The 26,518-nt window shown below is 28.2% G+C and overlaps 1 protein-coding gene across 5 annotated transcripts in view; it reads right to left on the bottom strand.

The window, feature by feature from the left end:
* Nucleotides 1–26,518, bottom strand: part of LOC107452432 (Ran-binding protein 16) — a 186,706-nt gene that overhangs the window by 112,858 nt on the left and 47,330 nt on the right. For all 5 annotated transcript variants that reach the window (XM_071188252.1, XM_016069988.3, XM_016071458.3 and 2 more), the window contains exons 6-11: nucleotides 16,551–16,700; nucleotides 15,083–15,283; nucleotides 12,753–12,872; nucleotides 10,843–10,989; nucleotides 5,579–5,751; nucleotides 2,136–2,193 (exon numbers count right to left, since the gene is read on the bottom strand). In XM_071188252.1, the coding sequence (XP_071044353.1) occupies nucleotides 2,136–2,193; nucleotides 5,579–5,751; nucleotides 10,843–10,989; nucleotides 12,753–12,872; nucleotides 15,083–15,283; nucleotides 16,551–16,700 (849 nt within the window). The remainder of the gene's footprint in view (nucleotides 1–2,135; nucleotides 2,194–5,578; nucleotides 5,752–10,842; nucleotides 10,990–12,752; nucleotides 12,873–15,082; nucleotides 15,284–16,550; nucleotides 16,701–26,518) is intronic.

The following is a 26,518-nucleotide window of genomic DNA, read 5'->3' as shown; positions in this document are numbered from 1 at the left end:
TTATGTATAAACATTTATACAATCTGCATACAATATATAGATGTTTGTGCCAACAATCACAAGTACATTGTGTTTACATTCCTACACAAACACACATTGTACACAAATATATACATCCATTTTATTTACATGCACACATATAAGTCTTTATTGCTTGCACATACAGATCTACATAAGTTTTAGGTATATATAAGTCTTAGATATACACATATGTAAATACATTTGTGTTGCATACACACCTATATACGCTGTATGTAGAAAAATACAAAATGTATCATTATACAATATATTATACAATTTGTACTGCATAACATGATGCATACAATTTACAATCAAAATTACATGTAATCATGTATTCTGATTACTTGTAATCATGTTACATGTAATCATATAATTAAATTGCTTTTAATCATGATTAATTGATTACTACAATTGATTGTTACAGCTGTGATCAAAATTATTTGTTATTATCATGATTATGAGTAATTTATTACTGTAATCAGAAACTGTAATCAAATACACTTTTGCCCAACTCTGATCTAAAACTAGTCATTTAAGTAAAAGGAAATATAAAAAAGCTACTAACATTTGTGCACAATATAGATTATACACTAATAAAATACATCAAGTTATCTTAGAAGGTAACCTAATTTAACTGTCTTTCAACATATTAAAAAACTATTTGTTTGTATGACAATATTTTTTAAAAACAAACCAAATTTGAAAAAAGTTGCACAATTAAAAAAAATTATTGAAGCAACAAATATAAATGATACTACAAATATAAATTGTCAATATGATGTTTTATTTTAAATTAATTGCTAAATTATTCAATTTAATTAAGTACTAAAAAGCTGTAAAACTGAATTAAAGACTCTAATTTTTATTTAAATTCATTACTCTTTTTTTGCTAAAATAAAATAGGTTTTTAAAAGCAGTTAAAATTCATTTTAAAGCAATGAGATTATAGAACATATAAAAATATTCTAATATACAGATTTATTTAAAAAAAAAAAAAACATTATATCAATATTAAACTTTAATTATATATTTGTGGGACTATTCAATGCCAATGTATCTTTCTTAAATTTATTCACTCTCAATCAAAAGAAATATTTTCCAAAATAATAATCCTTTTTATTTTCAAAAAAAATCAAGCACAGTGCACAACTTGTATTAAATTAAACAAGGTCAACCAGACATTTCGAAAAAGTAAACAAAGCAGTGAGTGTGAATAGGGGTTGCCTGAAACATATTTCTCGAAGGGTAGAACACAACATCAATATGGGGATGGTTCTAGGAAAGAACATCTCAGTTGCTCCAAATAAAAATTCGTTGACACTGGAGATATATCTCCTTTAGAGCAAGACAAAGTATGGCCATTTAGCAAATTTTAAATTTTATCTGACACTTTCATACCTTTCAAGTAACAAATACATCTTTCCCATATTTTACAAATTAACAAAGGATCTGTATGACTGGATGGTAAAATAAAAAGCTAGTATCTACAGTGTTTTCATCACAGAAAAAAAATGGGTGAGAATTTCTCACCCTTTCTCAAAAACAGGGTGAGATTTCAAAAAGTTAAGTGAGATTACTAAAAACTAAAAAAACACAAAAACTCTTTGAAAAAAAATCAGTTCTTTAATTATAATACATTTTTAACGTCTTCTATTTTTTAAAGCATTGAATATTTTTGGTGCATCATCATAGAAGATTTTGCCTTTACATGGTATTTGTCCATGTTACATAAGTGCATAAAACATTTGAACGTCTTACATGAAGAAACCTTACCTACGGTAAACAAGAGGTTGCAGAGAAATGTGTTCTGAAAAGGGTTCCGTGGTTGTGTTCTGTAGTTCGAAAAGGTTCTGAACAATACTGGTAAATAGGGAAGCTAGATAATGGGGCAGATGTTGAAAATAATTAAAGATCCAGGAAGAAAAGTGAAACGGATTTTATTCTAAATAGCGTAATTCGAAGCTTCTTCCAAAATGCGAGAAATTCGCGAGTTTTGAAATTGATTTATAGAATGCGCGAATTTCTCGCGGTAATAATTTTTTAATGCGAGAAAAGGAAAAAATATGCGAGATTCTCGCGTTCTCGCGCTGTAGTGAAAACACTGATCTACATACCTGATCAAGTTGTTGTTGAACCATTCCTAAATCTTCTAAAGGATCCTCTAGACCATCTCTAAAATACAAATATTTGTTTTTCTTACATTTTTAAAATAAACTTTTAATAAATACAGCTGAAAACCAGAAAATCTGGCAAATTAAACATTAGAATAAATAAATTCCAAAAAGGTCTTAATCATCAAGTTAAGGTTTTTTTAATTCACGACTAATTGTTTAACATCTTAAAGCAAGATTTTTAAAATTAAAAAGGAGGAAAAAATTTTTTAAAAAATGGAAATGAAGTTTGAAATCTCAATTAAATGTCCAAAAAAGCAAATTTCATCAAATCACTTCTAGATTATTTCTATGGTATAACTTCAAAAACAATACAAAAGAAATAATTCTCAAAGAAGTATTTCAGAAAAATGTTTGTGCAATAAAAAACCAATTGATTTGGAATGCAACAATCCAAAAAACTGAAGTAATCAAACTTTTTTGCTCAAATAAAAAAATTTTTTAGAAAAAGTTAAAAATAACATTTAAAAACTAACTTTCATAAATATACATCTAATCAAAATTTAATGTAAATGTCATTAAACATATTTACTTTCTTAATCATTAACTTTCGTTAACTCACAATGAAAAAAACCTCTTTCGATATAAAAATTTGTTTACCAATTGTAGTAATGATTTTTTAATAGACTTGACCATAAAAAACAAGACAATTAGAGTTGAATAAATGCTTCATTCAATTTCGCTCAAATATAGAGTTAGCACAGAAAAAGTGCCTCTTTCCTCACTGCGGTAAGCGAAAAAGAAATTTTTTCAACCTCCCTAAGAAGAGGGTAAGAATGAACATTAAAAATTAGGAAAGTGTTTCTTGGTGAAATTTGTGCATATTTAAAGTTTTATTCTCAAAATTAAACTCATAGCCATACCTGATCAAGCCTAATGCCTTGCAGTAAAATATAACAAAAACACAAACAGTAAATACATACTTAATTAAGTACACATATAAGATTAAATGTATAACTATTTTTTTTCCTCACATTTTCTTTTACTTGGTAATTTCAGTCCATCTATCCTGTATTTCTTTATAGTTATTATTCAGTGTTTCATAATTTTTATAGAAAACCATTAATAGCAGTTTTTTTTCTTTAGCTTTATTATTTACTTACAGAGTGATTCTGAAAAACCCTAGTTTTCATGTCAAAACTTTTGTAATACTTAAGTACTTTTTCTAAGAGTTTCAGTCTAAAAAAACTCAAACAGATTATAATAAAAGTGAGAGTAAAAACATAAAAACAAAATATTTTCTTTTTTTATTGCATTTTTTTTTATTGTCATTTCAATTTTTCTTATTAATTTCTTACTCAGCAGTTAGTCAGCCTGTTAATTATCTTTAGTATTTTCTGCGAAAAACTATTACAGTTTCTTCTCTTTTATCATTATCATTTTTCGATAAGCTGAGATTCTGAAAAATCTTTGCCTTCTTATAAGACATTTTTATTATAGTGTCAGAGTTTCTCAAAATCGAAGAATTCAGTAATGAATAATTAAAATAGACAGCACATATTGATTACACATGACTAGGTAAAAGTTTTAAAAAAAATTTTTTTTTTTTTTTTTTACCCATTTTGTTTTTTTTTAATCCAAATTAAATTTTTTTTTAACATTTATAGTTTTTTCAATGCTGCAAAACACTTTTATAATTTGATAATAATTATTAAGAATCGAAACTAACCAATTTCATAAAAGGAAGCAAAACCATAGTTTTTTGATCATCTGTCTACCATGTTATTTTGACTGCTAAAGTAAATTGAATTTGTCTAAGGAAGCTATTGAATACTATTCAAAACCCTTATAAGCTGACTGGAAAAATTGTAACAGAAAGTTTTTCATACATTAATGTTATGAATTAAAATTTCACTCTATTAATAAAAAAATATTAACAGTTAGCGTATACAATTTAAAAACTGAGAGAGAGAGAAAGAACATAATTTTAAAATTTTGAAATGAATAAAGTACAGTGAGCAAAAAAATTACCCACCCTGAACAACTTTTGATCAAATGATTGGATCTTCAAGTTCTAAGACTCAATCTTAATGGCTCAAGGGGGTGATATGCTAATGCTAATTAATATATCAAATATGCTAATTAATAAATGTAGACGATATTTCAAGTTACGAAATCTAACACAAAAACTAAATTTCTTCGAATAAACATACCTTTTTTTTCAAAGGATTCGGATTTTTGACCACCAAAATATAGGAGGTAGCCAAAGGGTTTGGTCAGGAGAGCATTCCAAAGTTTTAACAAATTAATGTTATTTTTATTTATTGCGTATTTCGCTATATCTCAAGAACTTTTTAAGGGAATTGAAACATTTCTGCACACAATTATAAAATTCTTTTATCTAAAGATAATTACATCTAAAAAGTAACTTTACATGTGCAAAGATAAAATCTACATCACATGTAATTAAGATGACCAGCATCTTTCTAAAACTATAAAGCTGGCAGTAAAATTTCTATACAGATATTTGAAAACTCACTGCTTTATTTTTGCAATTTAATATTCTAAGAACAGAAATACTTTGAAGATATTCTCTAACAAAAATAGTTTTTTTAAATAATTAGAAAGGCAAAAGAGGATCAGATACTTTTGACTATTTCAAAACAGAGAATTCCTTTGCATAATCTATCGTTAAAAACTTGATGAACAGTTATCTTTTTACAGCATTCTTAAAACATCTTTTTAACTTCAAACTGCATATTTGGAAAAGATCAGCAATGTAAATAACCAATATTTAGTAATGTCCTTATACTGTAATTAAAAAAAAAAAAATTAAAAAAAACTTTACATGTTTTGCTATTTTCTAGACCCTAAAGATCCAATTGCAGAATTAAGAGGCTTAAGAGAATTAAGAGATGTAAGATCATGAATTAACACATCTACTTCAAATACAAGTCACATTCCTGTTGACACTCTACTAGCTAACACAGTGACTTCAATGTGAGAAGGCAGATGGGGGCTTCATTTTGGCCCACGAGTTAGTTTGCTAGTGAAAAATAGACCATTTTGGAAGTCATTCTCTCATCACACTTCTTTGAAAGTTTCCTCCTTTACCTTCTTACATGTGTAAGGAGGGAGCAGAGTACTTTGAAATTGAAATTATTTTAAAATGGAGTAGTTGGCATACCTCTTCACTCAATTCAATTTTAAATTTCAAACTCTAGATTTTTTCATTTGTAATTACATTGTTTGAAATGATATGAAAAAACTTTTACTTTTCAATTTCAAATTTTCTTATAGCTATTAATTTATAAAATAATTCTAAAAATCATTAATTCAGTACATAGAATTCTGATTTTATGTTCCAACTGATCAAGCCAATTTTTCTCATGCATTATAGTTTTCAGGAATTTGTTTACTTGTGACAAGACATTTGAAAGACATACCTTAGCACAACAGATACAGATTCTAATCTGGAAGTAATAAATGCCTGAGTTACTTCTGGGGTATATCTTTCCAGTAAGTGTGGTTCAGAGGCTTTAACATACGGTACAGATGCTACCATTCTTTGCCACAAACTCAGCAAGTAATGAATACTATTAGGAGCAAATTGCCACATCTAAAAATAATAAAAGTTAGTTAAATAACACATACAGTATAAATGCATACATTTAATAAGTTTTAATTGCTTCTTCTTATCCTAGAAAATTCTCAGATTCTATTTTAAAACATTTGGTTTAAATATTTACTGATATTTATAGATCATGATGTATTTATAAATACAAATCCCTAGATCAGAAACTGGTTATACATATGAGACAGTATTTGGGCCGTAGAAAATGTTTTGAAATTTTTTAAGAGTTTATAATGAAATCACCATCATAGATTTATCCAAGAAACCTGCGTCCTTTTACAGCAATAGAAAATTAATTTTTGTAATTGTATGCTAAATTACATTTTTGAATTTAATTAGAACAAGGCTCAAAGCAAATTTTTGTACTAACAAATAGAATTTAGCAAAGCTTAAAGAGGAATTAATTGTCATATCAAAATTTAATTTACTACTGGGTGGGTTTTGATTAAATTGATCAGGACAAGCTGTTTAAAATATTGAAACACTTCAAATTTCTTGAAAAGTTTGTTAATATCATTAAGAGCCCTTATGATGGAAATAAAGAGCACATTGAGGTAGATGGAATGCATACAGTCTCCTTCAATGTTCAAACAAGCGTAAGATAGCGATTTGTCTAGATTTTTATTCATTATAGCCACTGGCTGGATTATTAATAATAAAATCAAATGCTAGCACGAAGTGTAAATAAGTATTGATATATATATATAACCATGATAAGTATTGATGAAACTCGAAATGCGAAAATAGAACAAAAATCAGCTATTAAAAAAGGATGCAGGAAAAAAGAATACAAAAGGAAAGTTAGAGAAAAAGTGAAATAACTGTAACATTAGCATCATTTGATGATACAAATGACAGCTGTAACAGTGAGAAGAAAAGTATTTTCGAAACAAAAATTTATGTTTAACATCCTAGTCTAGAAGAGAATTTTTCTGTATCTTGACATCACAAATACATATCAAAGCATTGATAACTTTTCGATAGCATATTATGCAGATTATAATAACTTTCAGCTGCTCAAATTACTACTAGATTATTACAGCTATAAACACCAACATTTCCGAAGCTCAAAAGTAGCAAAATATTTTTGGTACATGTTTGAAGATTTAATAGTATTAGCTGTATTTGAGAGCAACATGCTTGTTTTTACAAAGTCACACATAGGGAAGACTAAGAGAAAAGTAAAAAGCCAAAATGTGCAACCATTATGCTTACATTTTCAGGAGAAAAACAACCTGAAAATTTTGTGACTAAAGATCAGTTATATTGTTTAAATAAATGGAATTTTCATGTAAAGTCCTTGATGTTGATTTGATTGCATGGAAAAAGAGAAGATTTTAATCCATCTTTCAAAATTGTAAAATCAATGGCAGTTATAAATGATTATGCTGACCATGGTATTGCTCTTATTCAAGATTTCAATAAATTATTAATTAAAGATGAGTCTCAATTTAAATTTTTAATGCAAGTGGTGAAGGAGCACAGACAAGCATATCCAGACAGTTGTAAACATACACTGTTGACCCCATGTCTACCAATGAAAGAACTTAAACCATCAATAACTTTTTCACTTTTTGTTATAATAGCATTAGGTTACATGAAATTAAATTAAAACTGCTTTGTCTTTAATTTGCATGTTATGATTTATACATCAAATTACTTAACATTTGAATTGCTTACTAAATCTAAATTTTAATACAGTACAGAACGTCTTATCCCAAAATCGGAAAACCAGAAAGAAATTTTATAAATTTTCCCAACAATTTTAGGAAAGAAGATTTTTTTTCCTCATAAGATTTTAGGGTATCTCTTTCTTTTTTAAAAGATGTTTACTTTACCATCATTTTAGAAATAATCTTTAGCTCCTTACACTGTCCAGAGAAGTAAGAGTCTTCTACTAAATATCATCAATCATTCCCTTCCTCACCCCCCACAGTTGTTTCTTTTCAATCATAGCCCAGTGAGAAAGGGTGACTCCTTGAACACCTGTTTTTATCGAATTTTTTAAAAAATTATCTGCCATTTCTGCTATTCCCCCTTTGAACATAGTGACAGCCAAAGAAATGGGAATAATGACTCAAGGTCAAGTATTGCAACTGCACCTGTTTTTTAATTCATTTATTTTGAATGGGGTGTGAGGAGGGGGCAGAACCTGGTAGAACATGAATTCTTTTTATTATGTCAGCTACTGTGTCTGACAATTTTATGTTTCACTGGAGTGGAGGAGAAATAAAATCACTCAGCTTAATGAGGAATAAGATTGTGATACATATGTTTTTCCTTCCGATTTCGATTAATGTTTTAGCAAAATGTTGAAGCCCAAGTAAAACTCTTCTAGATAGTAATCACGGCGATATTGTCGCAGAACGTTAGAGAGTTTTTTGCAGAATGATTTTTCCTTTGAGAAGTAAAAAATTTTTAATTTGTTTTCTACAAAAATTTTTGAAATGTTTCTGTTTCTTTCATCCAGAATTATATTTAAACAATGTCTTCCTAGCCTATAAGAGGAGGGAAAAGAAATGCTCGCGATTTTTCTCTTCTCATTTGAGAATAATAAAGAATAATGAAGTAAAAAATTGTGTTTTTCTTTTTTCCAGAAATTTTTGAAATATTCTTTTTTTTTTAACCAGAATTATATTCAAACGATGTCTTTCTAGCACATAGGATGGGAAAAGAAATGCATTATTTTATCGTTTTTTCTCCTTAAAAATATTTCTAAATAATTTTCTTTTTTAGTTTATTTTGACAATAAAAAAAACAGCGTTTTGTAGCATTCAGAAAATAGGAAACGTCAGTTATCCGGAACAGTGATGGTCCCGATCTTTCCAGATAATCGGTTTGCTACTGTGTTTTTCTATTGAAATTTGACAAACCTTATTTTCTCTCAAAATGAACCACTTTAGAAAGTAAAACCAACATGAATTAAAAAAAGCAAAAACCATGCCTTTTAAGGACCACCCTAGTGGACAGGCAGGGTCAAATGAAATGATTTTTTGAAGTAAAACTTGTACTTTAAAAAAATATGTAAATGAAATTACCTACAGTGAGGTTATAATCGATTTTTGAAACTTCTTACAGTTTAATTACTCTCTGTCATAAAACATCTTTAATTTATAAACAAATATTGATAGGCCAAGTACATAATGGCATAATGTAAATTTTTAATGAAAAATATATAAAATTAAATGAATTTTGAGTAAAGCTATAATTTCATATAGAATTATTAACTGATAATCATAGTAGACAAGAGATTTCTATTTAAAAATATTTGTTAATTTGTATTAAAATAAAGTTTCAATACTTCAAGTTTTCTGTAGATATGGATTAATGAATCTAAGAAAAGACCTAAATCTAAAATATTTTACTATCCCAACAAACTTATTCTGCTGTTCAAATTTAACTTGAGAATCACAACCTGCAACCTTTGAGCCACATGAGTCAGCTATTGGTGTTAATGTTTAAAACAGAAAGATGAAAAATTATCATTAAAATTTTTTCTTGTAAATGAAAAAAAAATTTGACTTTAGAGTTTTGCTTTTAAGTTATTAGTTTGACAAGCTCAATTTACCCAGATTTTATCAGAAATCTAAATTTTTTTTCTACTACTTTTTCAGTGGTAATTGCGATGACTATCTTTACGCAGGGAAATTATCCACATATTGCTATGGACATATATCAACCTGGATATTTTTACGATAAATGAATTTCAAGTTTGAGAAGTTACTTTTTGACGATCTTATTCATATCTATTTCTTGCAAGTTCAAGTTAATTTTTAATTATTTTTTTGGCAGTTGTTGCTGTGCATTGTCACACGGTTTATAAGTCCTCATATTTTAAAGTGACACTATTATGATATTAGAATTTTGAATCATGCAATAAACATCACTTTTGAAGCTCTCTAATTATGCTAATTTAATCATAAAGCAAAGTGATTTTTTGATAGCGGTTCTTTCTTTGACAGCTATTACTACGTCTTTTGACACAGTTATTATAAACAGCTATTATTACGACACCCAAGTTTTGAATCAAGTCTTTAAATTGCTTTTTGTCACACTTTACTGATGCAAACTGCATTTCAAACCCAAGTGTTTAGTGAACTTTTCTTGACAGTTAGTGACACATGTTTCCACTTAGTATTTTAAATTTTAATGTTTTATTATTACAAGACGTAAAACTCGAAAAGTGTAGGAATGCGTAAGTGTTTAGATGGTTACTATTAGTAATTTCGTTTCTAATCATTTGTAACTTAGAGAGAAAAATATTATATAAAATTAATAAAATCTTCTTTAATTCACTAAATATAAATGTCCTGAAGTTGAAGTACAATATTAACTAAATAATGTTAAATCTTATTTTGAACTATCATGGTTTTGTTTTAATTTAAATCATTTTAAAACATATAGATTTCCTTAAATTAAAGTTAAATTGCATTTCTATTACTCATTAAAATATAATTTTTTTTAAATTTTGATTTCATGAATCTTAAAGTTTATTTATTTACAATGTACTTTAAAATTAACTTTTGTATAATATGATGTGATGTGATAAGAAACATTTCTTTTCTAATATTTATATTTATTTCATTACATCTTCTCTTATTTGATAAAAAGAAATATTTTTTTAAAATCAAGTAGGCATTTCTTAGTTTTTTTTAATGAATTTCGTCATCAAAAAGTATTTAGTTCAACACAAACAATAATTTTTGCAACATTTTTCTTATACTCCCCCTTTTAAAATTGGATTGCAGTGCTTTAAAATTCAGTTTGCAAATTGAAAAAAAAAATCAAGATGATGTATTTTACAGAAAAAAAAGCTGTTCAGTATTTATCTTAAAGTGATGAAAAAATATAGCTGGGGCTCTGAGCAACATTTTCAACTATATCTAAACGAACATCATTTAAATCTAGCTAAATGTAAGAAATATTTTAATAGATTGTTTTAGCTAGTCCTCTTTTCATTCAGAGATTAAAATGGTCACCTAAAAGATATATTTAATAAAACATTAAAACCAGTAATATCTGTGTTTATCAGTACAGTTTGAAACGTTTAGAAATACAAATAACACATTGATATACCTGCAAACTTGTGACAGTAAATTTGGCAATCAGCCTTATTGTGTCAGGATAACTTTCAATCCTAACAAGTTCTCCAAGTTGGTAATTTGTCTTTAATCTAGCTAACAACCGGCAGAATTCATGATAATTACTTGCATCAGATAGTTTCTAAACAAAAAATGTAATTCAAAATTTTAATTCATACATACTGAAACAGAAAAAAATAAAATTAATAAAGCACAAATTGTTCTAAATTTTAAAAACTATTTATTACAATTACATTGCTTTTAAATTAATAAAATAATTTGAAAATTTTAAATTTATAAGATGCAATCCTTTTTTTTCCTGAAAACACTTACATTTTCTTCTGAAGCAAAATAAAATGTTTCATTTTTATTTTATTTCTCATTGGCAACTTCCTGACAATTTTTAAGCTTAAGATATTTTTCCATTATTAAGCATTGAATTGTTCTTATCACCCCATTGAAAATTTAATCAGATTTCAAAATAATATTGAGCGAATTTATTGCAATTTAAAAAGAATGGCTTCAGTTATTAATTGTTAAATTTTTTTTAATAATGATTAAATCAAGTCAACTTTTTCATATATGCAGTGATTTCATGTAGTAAATGGTTATCAACAAGATCATTATCAAATTAATGTTGAAGTAAGAAAGAAAAGTAATTTTTTAGCACAATCATGTTCAAAAGTACATATGAATAATAACAGGCAAAAGTAGTTCTTTCAATTATGATAGCTGAACTACATTTGACCCTTGATTTAGGATAAATCATCATAGTCAACATGATAAGGAAATGGCTTTAGATCATTCTATAAATATTTCAAATGCAATTAATGATTTGATTAATGTATTTATAGACTGACATTGGTCAAGCAATGAGGACCATCATAAAAGTTACAGAGAAAGTATATTTTTAATTCCAATGGCATAGAAGTAGCCCATGTAGTGAACCAATTGTACACAAAATCTTACACCCCCAAGGCTTCTTCAAGGGGTCTTAACAAATGGTAGTGTGAAGGTTCCATGTCCAGGCTATATGGAGGATATTCAACTGTTTCCCAGTGTAATGCCCATGATAATCAGTGATGTTCCAATTCATTGGAGTTGTAAGGAAAAAAATGGTTAGTCTTTCAAATATGGAGACTGAATACATGCCTATGGATTAATCTGCAACTGTTATTTACTTAGTTCAACAATATTATAAATAATTGTATTGTTAATGGCATAAATGGGTCTCAACAATCATATTTTCTGATTCATTAAGTGCTACTCATTTAGAAAAGAACTTAATAATTAATAATCATAGATCAATGCACAGAGACGAAGTTTCATTATGTACACAGAGGTTTAAAAAAACAAAATATTCTATTTGAATTAAGTAATCAAATTATTAAATCAAATGGGTATGTTAACAAAGGCTCATACCTGTAATAAAACTTTTGTTAGACAGACATCACATCATGAGAGACATGGTAGTATCACCCCGCACACACAAATATGCAAATAATTGATGTCTATTCACAAGGATCAGCACCCGAAAAACAGAGTTGTTCTTTGCTTGTTGAACTGTCATTATGCTTAATGTTATGTTGTTTTGTTAATCAAAAGCTTGCAATGTTTTTCTTTATGATTTTATATTCTAATAAATATATATATATATCTTTTTACTAAGCTCTATCTTCATTAAATCTTCACTCATATATATTATAGTTTCAGCAGTTCAATATTCTTAAATTTACATGTAATGTAACTTTAAGTTCTATTTAAAAAAGAAAGATGCACTAAAATATAAAACAATAAATAAGATTAATTTATTGTTTTACATTTTTTTCAATATAAAACAATAAATTTAATATAAAACAATCAATAAGATTTTTAGCATAGTATTTTAATTTAAACAACTCTTACTTGAGGGTTTTCAAGAATTGATTTTATTCCATTCACAAGCTGTGCTAAGTATTTACCACGTTCATCATTATTAAACAAAGTTCTCCTAACAGATGCAATTTGTACTATACATAATAATGCCTAAAAAAGAAATGAAATATGTCATTGTTTAGAATGAGGAAAATAATAACATTAACAATGACATTTTTAAACTTAAAAGTTACATATTAAAACATGAAAGATTTTCTTAGATAAAACTGTAAAATATAAACTTGTAGTAATATATATGCTCATTAACACTGATTTAGTGACGCCAATATTTGAATAGAGTAAGGCATGAAATTTCAGTTCTAAGGATAATTTTTGCAAAAGCATAAGTTTTGCTTACCACAATTTTCTCATAAAACATGAAAAAATTTTAAATCTTACCAAAGTAGTCTAAACAAACATTATTTTAAAGTAATGTTGCCATAAGATTTAATGAATTCAATATCATCCATATATCATTAAAAATCAGAAAAATGAGAAAAATATCAGAAATGTCCCTTTACTTTCACTTGATGTCCCTTCACTTGATGCTTGTATACCACTTCCTTTCAGCACTAAAATATTTAAATGATATTTGCCAAGACCAAAATATGTTAGGATGTTCATTTATGGAAATTCTAAGCCAATCATTTTAGCAAATTTTGAGTCATGTGGTCTCAAAGGTTTGCCAAAGTTATGTTCTAAAATCTTTGCAAGATTTCGGACGTAAATTCACAAGTGTTGATAAAAGCACTGTTGAGGAGTGGTGAAATAAAACTTTGTAATCTTTGGTTGAAAATTATTATGCAAAAAGCATTTTTAACACGGATAAAACTGGCTTATTTTTCAATCTTCTTCCTGATAAAACATACACCAAAAAAAGTGAACAATGCCATGGTGACAAACTGTTTAAGGAAAAGTTAATTGTTCTATTGAAGTGCAATTCTGACGGGAATGAAAAACTCACACCACTCATTTATTGATCACTCCAAAAAATCCACTGTGCTTTAAAAATGTTAAAACATATCCTACCATTTATTATGCAAATAAAAAAACGTGGAAGACCAAACTTATCTTCACCAAGTACTTACGACGTCTTGACATAAAAAATATGTTTACAAAAACACAAAATTATTTTGTCTGTAGATCAGTGTACAACATACACCACATAGAAAATTGGATCTATAAGCACCAACCTTTTTGAGAACGATGATGAAAAGCTCAATTTACGGCTTTAAGAAGTACTGGCAATGTGATAATAATGTTTTAATTTGTGAATTGCAGGCAAATTTCAGTTTTAATTGCCGATATTATTGAATCTTTTGATCAGATGAAAGTAATGTTGAAATTTGTTACCAAACAGTTTTGTTTCACAAACAAAAAATTATCTATGTCTATTTTCCTTAACAAGCATTTCGAGCTATGTTGATATTTAAAAGTTCGCCAACGATACATATATATACACATTATATACAGGTACTTGTTACTGTATGTGTGTGTATAAAAAATGCTCTAAAATTTGACCTACAAATTCAGAGAGAAAAAAAGCCACGCAGAGAATAAAAACTTCGCATTGAGAGAATGAAAATTGCAAAGCACAATAGAGCTCATAGGGTGAATTACCTGCCTTTTGGTAAACATAAAACTCCTGTAACAATTAATCAAATTAATTTTTTGTAATTATTTTTCAGCATAGCAATGAAACTTATATTAATTCTTCGCGATTTTTACTCTCTCAAGGATTTCGTGACCCCATGTTCTATAGAAACTTTCCTCCTCAAAATGCCTTTTATCGACTCTTTAAATTTGTTGATTGAATTTTGGTACTCCATATGAGAGTAGAAAGGAAAGATGTATGGGGAATTTCGGTTTTAAAAATTAATCTTGAAAGATAATAATAGAATTTTTAAAGTGAAAAATTTATAAAAAATATTAAAACTAAAAACCCTATATGGAAAATCAGGAAAATTATATGTTGTAATGATTCTAAAATATGCAAAATTCCATAAACTACAAAAAAAATGCTTTTAGCATTTTTTATTAGCCCAAAATTTAATTAGATAGTAAATATTTTTGAGCAAATTATTTCAGCAAGCTAATGTCATAACGTAATTGGGTTCACACTAGAGTTGGGTTTTGATTCAGTAATTTGAATTTTAAAAAATACTGGTAAATTAAATTAAAATAGGAATTATTTTAAGCTATGTTTATTCACTATGGTAATAAAGTTATTTCAATCATCATTTTGAATAAAGTGATTCAGATCACTAATTTAAAATAATTCCCATCCCAGCTTAATGATAAAAAAGGATAAAGGATTTTACCATTGATGAAAGATTAGGAGGCAAGCAATGATACAAATCAAAAAACAGTTGAAGTGAATTAAAATCCAAAAATGCAGGTCTCCAGCTTGTGGGTATTTGAACAGTAAATAAATCATCAGAGGACTCGTCAGGTGATGTACCAATGAAATCAAAGGATATGCAATTGTATGATAATCGAAGTAAGCAGCTCATCAAATTGTGCTGTTGAAAACAATATAATTAAATGAAAATCAAATGCAGATAAATAAAACAGAGTTAATCAAAAATGAAGAGCAAAATAATATGATCATTTAAGTTTGAAAAGTATTCTATGAATGTTAAGAAACACATATGGAATTGAATTTTAATCAAAATTTAATAATTTTAAAATAAATAAAAGATAACACTTATTTTATTTCATCTCTTTCTTCATAAATAGGTTTCAAAAAAAGTAACTTTTAATCCTAATAACCACTAACAAAACATTTAATTGAAAAATATTTTTATACTATTATTTTTGACACAGCTTTTAATAAGAAGGCACAGTTCTACATCATCCACTAACTTGTCTCACTCATATCAATCTGGTTGACTGTAAAATAAATCTGGGGAGTAGCACACCAACCATTTGAACAAGCAGTTCAATCACGTAAAATCGGTAGTATATTCCCATTCTCTTTGGGTAGTTTTATAGTACTCTTGCATTAAAAAATATCCAGTATCAATTTATTGAAATTCCTTCACACCAATATACAATACAAATTTGTAATTGAGTTCTTAATCAAAGTATTTTAAAGTGGGGTTTTAATAATCTCAAAATGAAAGTGCATTGAATAATAAACTTAATATGAGCTAATAAATTTAACATTTCACAAAAAAAGAAATTTTACTGTATAATTCATCAATTTATCATTTTAAATTCTCTTGATATGATTATTGGGATCATTTTTAAAATCAATAAAAGGGTTTTCTTTCTGGTCACTCTCCATGTCAACCCCTGTAGTATTCTATCATTCATCTCTGTTCCCTCCCCCCTTAAAATTCAATACTTTTTTTTCAAAAAAAAGATGATTTTGTTTATAAAATATATCATTATAATTTTATATAAGAACATTTTGTTAATGTACTGATCATAGCAAAATAAATTATTACTTTGATTTTAAAAATAACCAACTATACTTGAATAAAAGTATGTATTTAAACTTCGGAATAAAATATGCACGACACAATGGGAAGTAATAAGGGAGAAGTAATTTGACTTATTAACAATCTATAACGATAACCTTATATTGCTTAACATCTTTGTCTCTAAATCTCAGAAATAAAAGAATATAAATTATATTTCTTTTAAAAAATATATATGTAGTTTCACTGCTGAGATAAGAAATTTCAAAAATTTAATTTATGAAATAACAAATTTTTTTAGGTGACATTTCTCTCCAGAAGGTAAAATAATCTAACACAGTTAAAATAGAGATTAAAAAATTACCTCAGTTTCATCTGTATAACTTTTTGTTTGCCAACCTTCCAAAGCTCTCCTTAACAAATCACAGGAAAGCTGGAATATGTCATACAATTCTGTATCTCTAAATGAAGTAGCAGTTTTACGTTGTTTAGTTAAGGACTTATTGGCTTCTGCCTAGAAAATAAATTAAACAAACCAAGTTAAGTATGTACAGGGTCAGAAATTAAAATGCGATTGACAGGCGTCAATGACACCTAAATATTTTTTCTTAAACGGTTCACCTAAAAATAAATTTAAAATAATAATTCTAACCACAATATTTATACTTTTTTATAGTAATAAAAACTTTTTCTAATTATGAATATTCTGAAAATGCATACAATAGCACGTAAAATTATATATTTTTTAAAATACATTCACAACAGTTAAACTTTGAAATAATTTATATTAAAGCAAAGTGAAACCGTACTTAAAAGTGCAAACAATAAAAGAACATTATTTTTAGCTCAGCATTGGGAACTTTATCAAACTCATAATAACTTCCCAGAGGTAATGGATTATAAACAATGAGGTAAATATGAATAACTTTGTACAAAGTAACCCCTTTCAAAAACTATTTTAAATATGCTACATGCAATTAATTTTGCATTTTCTCTCATCATGATTTTTTACTTAGAAAGGTTTTTTTAGAAACATTATAAAAATATTCAAAATAATCAAGAATAAGAAAAGTTAAAATAATTCATTCAAGGGAATTTAAAAAAAAACATATCACAAAGTTACAAATTTAAAGATTCCCATAGCTGCCAACATGGATAGGAAAAAATCTAGTAGATTTTTACAAAATGATATAAATTTTATGATAATTGTAGCATAATGTACTAAATATTTTACACATAGGGAATTTTAGGGAGTTTTAATAGTAATCAAAATAAAAAAAAACTACAATATTTTTCCAATTACAATGGACATTAAACATACTTGAAATGATATGCGCTATGTTTACTCATAATTTCTAATATTAATAGGCATTTAATTCATTGAAGATAATTAGAAGATTTTTTTAAATTAATTTAAAAGGAGAGTTCTGAATAAATATAAACTGAACATTTTAGAATGAAAAAAGTTTTGAACTGATTTCTATAAATGAAGTTCGCTTCATTATGTATTAGTCATGCTTATTGAAACGTTTTAGCAAGCGGGCAATAATCTGTACAATAATTCCATTTCAATAGCGATTTTTTTAAGAAATTTACTAAATGTTATGGAATTTTCTAAAATGTACAAAAACCAGGGGAATTTTTATTAAACCAGTAGACTAGGAGAAACTGGCAAAATCCTGTAGTCTATGGAAAATCCAGTAGAGTTGGCAGCAATGGATTCCAGATCATCTAGGCTGGATTCAATAATGTTTGAATCTCAACTTGAGGGCGAATGTATCATATCCAGAGAGAACAATATAAAATATTGTTAACTAGAAAAAATGTTGCGAACTTCATAATTTTTTTTTTTTAGTGGTTGATTTATGCAACTGACATACCAGAAATTTGCTATCTTGAAATCAAAAATAAGGGGCCAACTAAAACAACTGGACGGCTTATACAGTGAGATATACCGTAAATAAAACAAGAGTTTTATGAATTATAGAAAAAATATACTTATTACAGTCAAATTTACTTTTTAAAGTATGGCCATCTAATTCAACCAAGCTCTACACCGCATATCAATTGCAGAACAAGGATCATTCCAACACATTCTCAAATATTTCTACTGAATCCTCTTTAAAACTATTCTGAAAACTTTCAGCAATTTTCACTAATTAATTTCGAATGCCATTTATTAATGAAAAATGAGAAGTTATTGATTTACTCATTTTCATGCTTAAGTTCACGCAGAAATAAAGCACATCATCTTCTTAATTTACATACTAGTGTTAAAGCTTGTTTAGGATTGAAATATTCCATTCCAGAGAAAAAGAAATACTGATTTCAGGGTCATAAGTAGAGGAGGAATATATAACTTTTCTCCATCAACACACATGGAGACTCCAAGGCAGTGATGTCATACCCACAACTTCCAGCATAGACATCCACCGATACTCAGAGAGTGTGTCTTTATCTTTGTAACAACCTGTATAAATGAGAAATGTCATTTTCAGGGTCAAAAGCATAGGAGGAGAAATAAAGAACTTCTCTCCTTCAACATGCATGGAGACTCCAAACCAGTGATGTCAACTTCCAGCCTGGACACTCACTGATACTCAGACTGTATTTTGTCATATTTGTAACTTCCCACTTGTCGTTTAGCTCATCATGGAATTGAATCACAGAAGCAAAGATAACTTAAAAGTTAGAGACCAAAAATTATACTAGGGTGTAGTTTTCTGCGTGTCAAATTTAAATTCTAAGTTACAAATTAGGACTAACGAATGTTAATAAATAATCGCACCATAATATCAAACCATTAACTCAACATTCTTTTGTTAATTTATGTTCTATTAATCTCAGCAAGACACAAGAAGTCTTTAATTTAGGTTAAAATTTTGCTGCTTCCAAATTTTTAGTTCCCAATTCAGTTCAATCTCCCATACCTTCAAATTTAGAACAAGTAATTAAGTCCAACTTTTTAAGTCTGATCCTACCCCTTCTCATTCTACTGCAATTAAGAAAAAAAAAGTTCTTGCACTTTTTCGGTTTACATTAAATGTATTTGCGCTTGCTTTTATACCCTCCTTAAAGTTTTCAAGCCTCAAGTTGCCTTTAGACCTTTTGTCTCGAACATTGATACTCCCTGCTGTAAATTTTCTTGATATTTAGCATTATCATCTCAACTCTAACGAAATCCACTCTGTTAAAATTTTGCATGATTTTGTTTCCCAACTTGCACTTCTTTCCCACTTCAACAAAATTATGCTTTCTCTTGATGATGTTTTTCTTTTCACTAATGTCCCCATTTCCAGTTCTGTTGATAGTTTAAAACTATGGTTGCAAGAATTTCACAACTCTTTCATTGAAATTGAAGACATTATATCCCTTGTGAATTCTTCTATTCAGCAAAATGCCTTTAATTCAATAGTAATTTCTATATACAAATTGAGGGTTTAACCAAGAACAATCCCATCCTTAGTGACATTTTCATGCACTACTGCAAGGGAAAAGTTTTTAAATTGTTAGAAAGGATAGGTGGAAAAGACGTGTTGGTGATATGTTTGTCTTAGGAGACAGTGATTCTGATCATTAAGAAATTACTTTCTGTTGTCAACTCAGTTGACCCCAACATTCAGTTTACTTTAAACACTTAAATTAGTTTTACTTTACCTTTTTTAGAAGTTCTAGTAACAAAATATTCAGATCATTCTTCATTCTCTGAGTATTGTAAAACACTGTCGTTTTTTTCTTTCTTGCCCACTCATGTTCATTTTAATCACCCTAATTGTCAGAAAATTTCTGCATTTCATACTTTTGTTTTTCATGCAATGAACCTCTGCTCTGACTCTTCTGCTTTAAACTCCAAACTTAACTTCCTCCACTCACTTGCAGCTAACCTTGGACTTAATAATTGGAATTCATAGTTGATTCAGCTCTCGCTAAAATCACTAGACCCAAACTTTACTAGACCTGAGAATTTTAGAAATCTTCAATTGCTTAACATTTGATACCCTAGAATCTTGTTCTATTCATCTGAATGCAGATTCCCTTGTTAACAATATTAATTCCTCCCCTCCTCTCCATAACGAGTAGAAATGCATTTTACCCTTATTTGCCTCTCACCCACTGATTTTTCTTGTTCTGTTTTTCATTTTTTTCTCTCTATCAACTTCAGCAATTTTTCCAGTTTTGTTTCTCAGATTCATTTTTCCATTTTTCATTGACAACTTTGCGTTTTTATTTAAAATAATTTTTTGTTTTGTTACATTCATATCGGGCAAGTCTTGAAAGTAAGCGCCTACTTTTGAAGCGCTTGAAACATGTTGAATGTTTCTTTCCATTAGTATATTCTTAAAGCGAGTGAAGTTTTCAAATATGTCATACTTGTATATTCTTGAAGCAAAATGAAATTTTCAATCAGGTAATAACGACTGCTTATTTCAAATGCTGTATATATGTGTGTGTGTGTGCTCTTTGCAAGCAATAGCTTAACATATTGGATTAATATTTATAAAAATTTCGATAGATAATATAGATTACTCGATAGAATTAAATACTGATAATCTAAAACTAAAGTTATCAATTATTTTCTTGTTCTGGTCTTTTCTCATAACATTGTGCTTTGTTTTTACAAAAGTCTGTCTTTCATCACATAAGAACACACAATTTTGAAAAAAAGTTGAAAAAATCTGCAATTAGAAAGGTATGATTTTTATGTTAAGCACCTATTTGAGAATCGATGATGCTGAAATTTATTTACAGTGTAACGTCCCATATCCGGACGTCCCTTTTCCGGAAGGGTCGATTTCCCGGACACTTTTTAACAATCAAAATAAACAAATATTTCTTCATCTTCTCCTCCCCCTTAAAAAAAAAAAAAAAAAAAACGAAGTCTTTTGACAAGTTTTTCCCCTTTTCAACTTCTAGAGATCTATGCATTGAACCCATAAATCAACAGAAAAGAGAACAGAAGATCTACTAAGACCATGATGCTCCTCCTCTGGAATGCAGGAAGGGGGGGGAGATTTGTTTTCAAAAGAGCACAACTGAGTTCCCTCCCTCCCCCTTCTTTCTTATGCAGCTGGCTAGTAAAAGAGGCATTTCCTGGAACCTTTTTATTTGAGTGTCAGGGGAAGAAGAAATACTGTAAAAAAGGGTAAACACAGCAAATGTTTAAGTGGAGGGGGAATCCCCTTTAGTCACACAAGAAAAAATAAAGAGAACCCAATCAGCATGCCACGCCTTTATGCTTGATTGATAGCCAATGATGAGAGAGAAAATAAGAATTTGTCACTACCCCGCCCTCAACTTGAATGACAAGTAAGGAGGAAATGAGTTTTTCTTCTCCACCTACCCACCTTAATGAATGACGGGAATTTCCCCTTCTTGCTTGAATCGTTCTAGTTCAAAATGGCGGAGAGAGCAATTAATATTTTCATAACTGTGAACTTTTTTCGCTTTCTATATTTATTTTTAAAATAGCAATAATTATTTTTTTCTAATATTTTGTTTATGATTGATTAGATATCATTCTAATACTAAAACATTATTGCCCGAAAAATGTTTATTTATTTTCTGCTTATTAGATTCAGCTTTGTTTACCTTGGACGTCAATTATACGGAAAAATCAAATATACGAACTTCGGGAAGTACCGCCGATTCCGGATACGCGACTTTCCACTGTATTATGAAATTTTAAGAATTCTGAAATAAATTTTATTCAAAATTTTATTATTATTTTTTTAATTTGTAAAATTTTACTTAAACATACTGGTAATACTTAATATGAGTTAAGTCGATTTTCATGCTATTAAGAACCAGTTAATTTTCATGGTATTATGTAGCAGTCAATTTTTGTGGTATTAAGCTAAGTAAATTTTCTGATAAATTCCTCATGCTAATAATTTTTATCAATATAATGTTATTGATACTTGATTTCCCATAGTTAATGATTAATAATTTCATAATTACCACAATTTTTTATCAATACATATAATGTTATTGCTACTTGATTTCCCAATATCAATTATTTAATGACTTTATAACAGACCATGAATTTTGAATCACACGTATAAGTAAATACTTTTGATTTTAACCAACTCGATTAGTGAAAATTTTCCCATAAATTCACATGGTTTGCCAATCACTAGTTTGGCAGCTATTGATACAGATTTCCACTTGGTTTTTAAAAATTCAATATAATAATATGCCATTATAATGTACCACAAATTTGGAATCGTGCATTAGAGTAATCATTTCTTGGACCACTCAATTATCAACGTGTTCGAAATCATGTGGTTTTGGAAGTAATCACGTGGAAGTAATTAAATGTTTTAAACAATATTATTTTGTTTCATGAGCTCTGAATGACACATTTGAAGAATTGCTTTTTCAAACACACTTGATTATCAATGATACCCCCATAAACCCACATGGATTCACTGATTGAGTTTTTGTTAAGTTTTTATTGACACGAATTTTTACATGGTTTGATTCATCATGGTTCACATGATTTTTTAATGCTACATTGTTTTGTACAGGAAATTTTAAATCACGCATTTGAAAAATTACTTTTTGATGCACTCGATTTGAGATGATTTTACTACCCACATGGTTTTGTCTATCACATTTTCAGAAGTTATTTCATCCAGTTTTCTCATAGTATAAACATTTCAAATGTTTTCTTTCCATGCACTCCAATATCGTCAATATACTTCATACTAACTTTAAATTTTGTAAGCCTTAGCAGTTGCTATCAAATAATAATGTGGTAATTTAGACTTTAAACTAAAGTTCTTTTAGAAAATGCAGACATTTAGCTTTGCCAACTAGATAAAAAAACTCCTTAGAATTTCAAAACGTAATCACAGGAAAAACACCTTTAGGAATACACAGCATCCTGAAGTGAAACATTATAACGAGCTTCAGACAAAGTTAAAATTCAGGTTGCAAATGTCAGGTGGGAACAGCACCAATCTTGAAGATTCTCTATGCTAAGTTGACAATGAGTAATAAAGCTAGATCCAGAAAAATGCACACTTGAAATTCATGACGATGAAGATGAATTTTGATTATGTATGTCTCAGATATGGCCCATAACCTTGACAGGTAAAATAGCAAGAATGTCAGTGTAAATCAATATTAACATTCATTAAAACAGAAATGAAGTTTCAGTGGAAAATGATTTATTAAAAAACATATAAAACTTGAAATAAACAGACACATTGCACTCGGACAAACAGAGTAAGAGAAAGACATCACCACTGAAAGTTGAATGCATGAGAATGCTATGCTACCAAAAAGGGGTTTTTACAAAAGAGAAAATCTAAACTTTATTACAATCGATCAAACAAAGAAAAACACCTTTTAGTCTTTATTTATCTAACAATCTTATCTGCAATAACTCGATTAGAAGCTCATTACTCACAATGAAATTAAAAATTTCTCTTTAGGCAAAATGTCAGACAGTACTAAGTAACACATCTGTGTGTTCTTTTACTAAGAGGTTCTCTTTTTGGACACCTTTTAACAATCAAAATAAACAAAACTTGACCCTTATCAAAGAAAATGCTTTTTTTAACGCAGAGATGATCCAAACTTTTTTTTATTTTTTAACGATTTCAATCTGCTTTTCATTAAAATATGACCAAAAAAATTTTTATCACATAAACGAAATCCATCATTTTCCTAAAGTGCAAAAAAGCGTATATTCCTTACTTCTCACATATGAAGACTAAACACCTCCAAGAATCGTGCACTCAATTTCAGAGTACATAAAAATACATCAACAAAATGCAGAGTGGTTATTAAAATCTTTGCGTGATCATGATAAAATAACTAGTTTCTGACAAAGAAATCTTTTCTTGATTACATTAGCCACCATAAAAACAATTTATACACAATTTTGAATACATTCAAAATTGAGCAGCTCATTCTATTTATTAAATTAAAAATTACTTTAATTGATTTTGTAATAAAAAATTAATTCAAAAATATAATCAACTGTTAATTATAAAGGTTACATCAAGTGTATTTTTTAGATTTAAATAATTGTTATTTATAAAAGCTTAGTTAACAGAACATTAATATTATTCATCATACTAAATTTGAAAAAGATATGCAAAGAATTAAGCAAACTAAGAAAACTCTAATAAATTCGTATTACAAATGCAAATTAGTGAATGGCCCCTCATAATTTTTTATTAAAATTTGTTACTTAGTTCAGTACTTTTTTTAATGTGATGATTTAAAAAAAATTTAAAATGTAAATACAATAAGTATTGAAGCTAAACATTTTTGTCAGAAATAAATAATTATATGATCCCTACACTCATAATATTTAACAAATCAGAGAATACTAAGTTTTTTATTTCAATTACTTTTAAATCAAGTTTTTTGGAATGACAAATCTGAATAACATAAGATTTTTGCTGAATTTAAAATATTGAAAGCCTCTTACTTCATAATTTTAAAATCTTGCCTCTAAATATTAAGTTTTTTCATAAATCAAATAAGGTGCACAGAACAATTTAAAAGTAAAAATGCAATGATAAAAAGTTATATAAGTGAAAAAAGTAATAAAGTACAATAAGTTTTTAAAAAATTATGCAATTAGTGGATGGCCCCTCAGGTAAAATATCTTACGTTTTAAAATCTCAATTAATTCTTGTGTTTATTAAATTAAATGAATAAAGGGGAGTTGGAAATTTTGAGGTGACGAAGCTTTCTGACTCTTGACAGCTCTGGAGACTGACATGAAGATATGTAATTAGTGAGTAATGTTCAAGTTAAGTTTAAATATTAGGGTCTATAAATAGAAAGCATGAGAAGGCCATTAGCTTGCCAGTGACTAAGACGATGGCACTTCATCAACGATGAAATTAACGAGAGAAATAAAATTTTCTTTTGCTACTAGGAAAAAGAAAATTGACAATGTTTATGGTTGATCCCCGCGATCAGCGAAAATTCTAGAGATTTTCAGTTCAATTTCAGAAGGCTGAAAATGAAGCCTGAAATTGAGACTCTTTTTCAAAATGCAGCAATGATAAAAGGTAATGCACATGATAAAAAGTAATGCAGAGTTGGACATGAGAGCGCAAGAATCCTTCCCACTGAATCCAGATCAGTATACGAATCTGCGGATCCGCTAGCATTTCATCAAGCATGTAAAATGATTGGCGATATCATACGCAACAGACCAATAATAAGCAGTGAAGGATTGTGGTTGAATGAATCATGAAAACAATGAACAGAACAATGTGAAAACTACGATTTTTGTTTAATTCAAGGCGAAAATTGATATGGTAAAAAAAAAATTCTATTTCGGAAAAAGGAAAATTAAGCACTTTTTAAAAACACCCAATGAAAAAAAGCACCTTTAACAACTGTTAAAAAACGGAAATCAAAAATAAGCACTTTTTAAAACATTACGCACCCTGAAACTGTTGAAAATGCGATCAACAAAGCCACATGAACAATAAAAACTTCACAAATAGAGTGCATCAAAAAGTAATTTATCAAATGCGCAATTCAAAATTTCCAGTGTATGATGATATAATATAAAACTATGAAAATCCGTAGCTACAACTGACAGAAATGTGATAGTAGATACACGTGGGATTCCAAGTGAATCATCAAATGTGTTTTTTGAAGTTTGCCAAATGAAATAAAATTTTATTATAACAGAGATTTTAAAAACCCAAGTGAAAAGTCACTTTAATAACTACTGAAAAAACGATCAACAAAACCATGCCAATTCATTACTAACTGAAATAAATTATTCGCAATTTGTAGTATGTTATAATGATAGATTCAACTTCGAAAATTTAAAAACAATCTGGAAATCTGTAACAATAGCTGCCAAAATAGCAGTGGCAAACCACACAGATTTATGCTTCGTTGATTTATATTAATTATAAATTATTTTTTATTGAATAAAGATGTTTTGATGCTTGTTTACCTTTAAGACTTATTATCCGGAAAAATCTATTTTAAAGACTTGACAAAGTCTCGTTTAATTCCGGTTATGGGACATTCAACCGAACATATGTGCATGAAAAATTCAAGCGAATTCCTTTGAATGATTTTTTTAATCCAAATTCTGCTCCAATATTATAAAATTCTACCAGTATTGTTTCAAAATCAGCATATGAAAAATGAATTTTATACGATAAGTATGCTGCAAAGCAACACAAATATCACAGCTGCTAACTTTCTTATTTCTAGGGATACTTAATTTTGCTTACTAACTTTTTGGTCATTATTATGTTTTCAATGTGGGTAATGCTGGTTAAATATTGGTGTAAATCATGCTTAGAGTAGCTGAAAGTTAATGGCATATTATCA

This window comes from Parasteatoda tepidariorum, chromosome X2 (assembly GCF_043381705.1).
Source record: "Parasteatoda tepidariorum isolate YZ-2023 chromosome X2, CAS_Ptep_4.0, whole genome shotgun sequence".
Classification (NCBI taxonomy): domain Eukaryota; kingdom Metazoa; phylum Arthropoda; class Arachnida; order Araneae; family Theridiidae; genus Parasteatoda; species Parasteatoda tepidariorum.
Note: the sequence above shows the minus strand (reverse complement) of the source record. Positions and strands in the feature narration are given on the sequence as shown.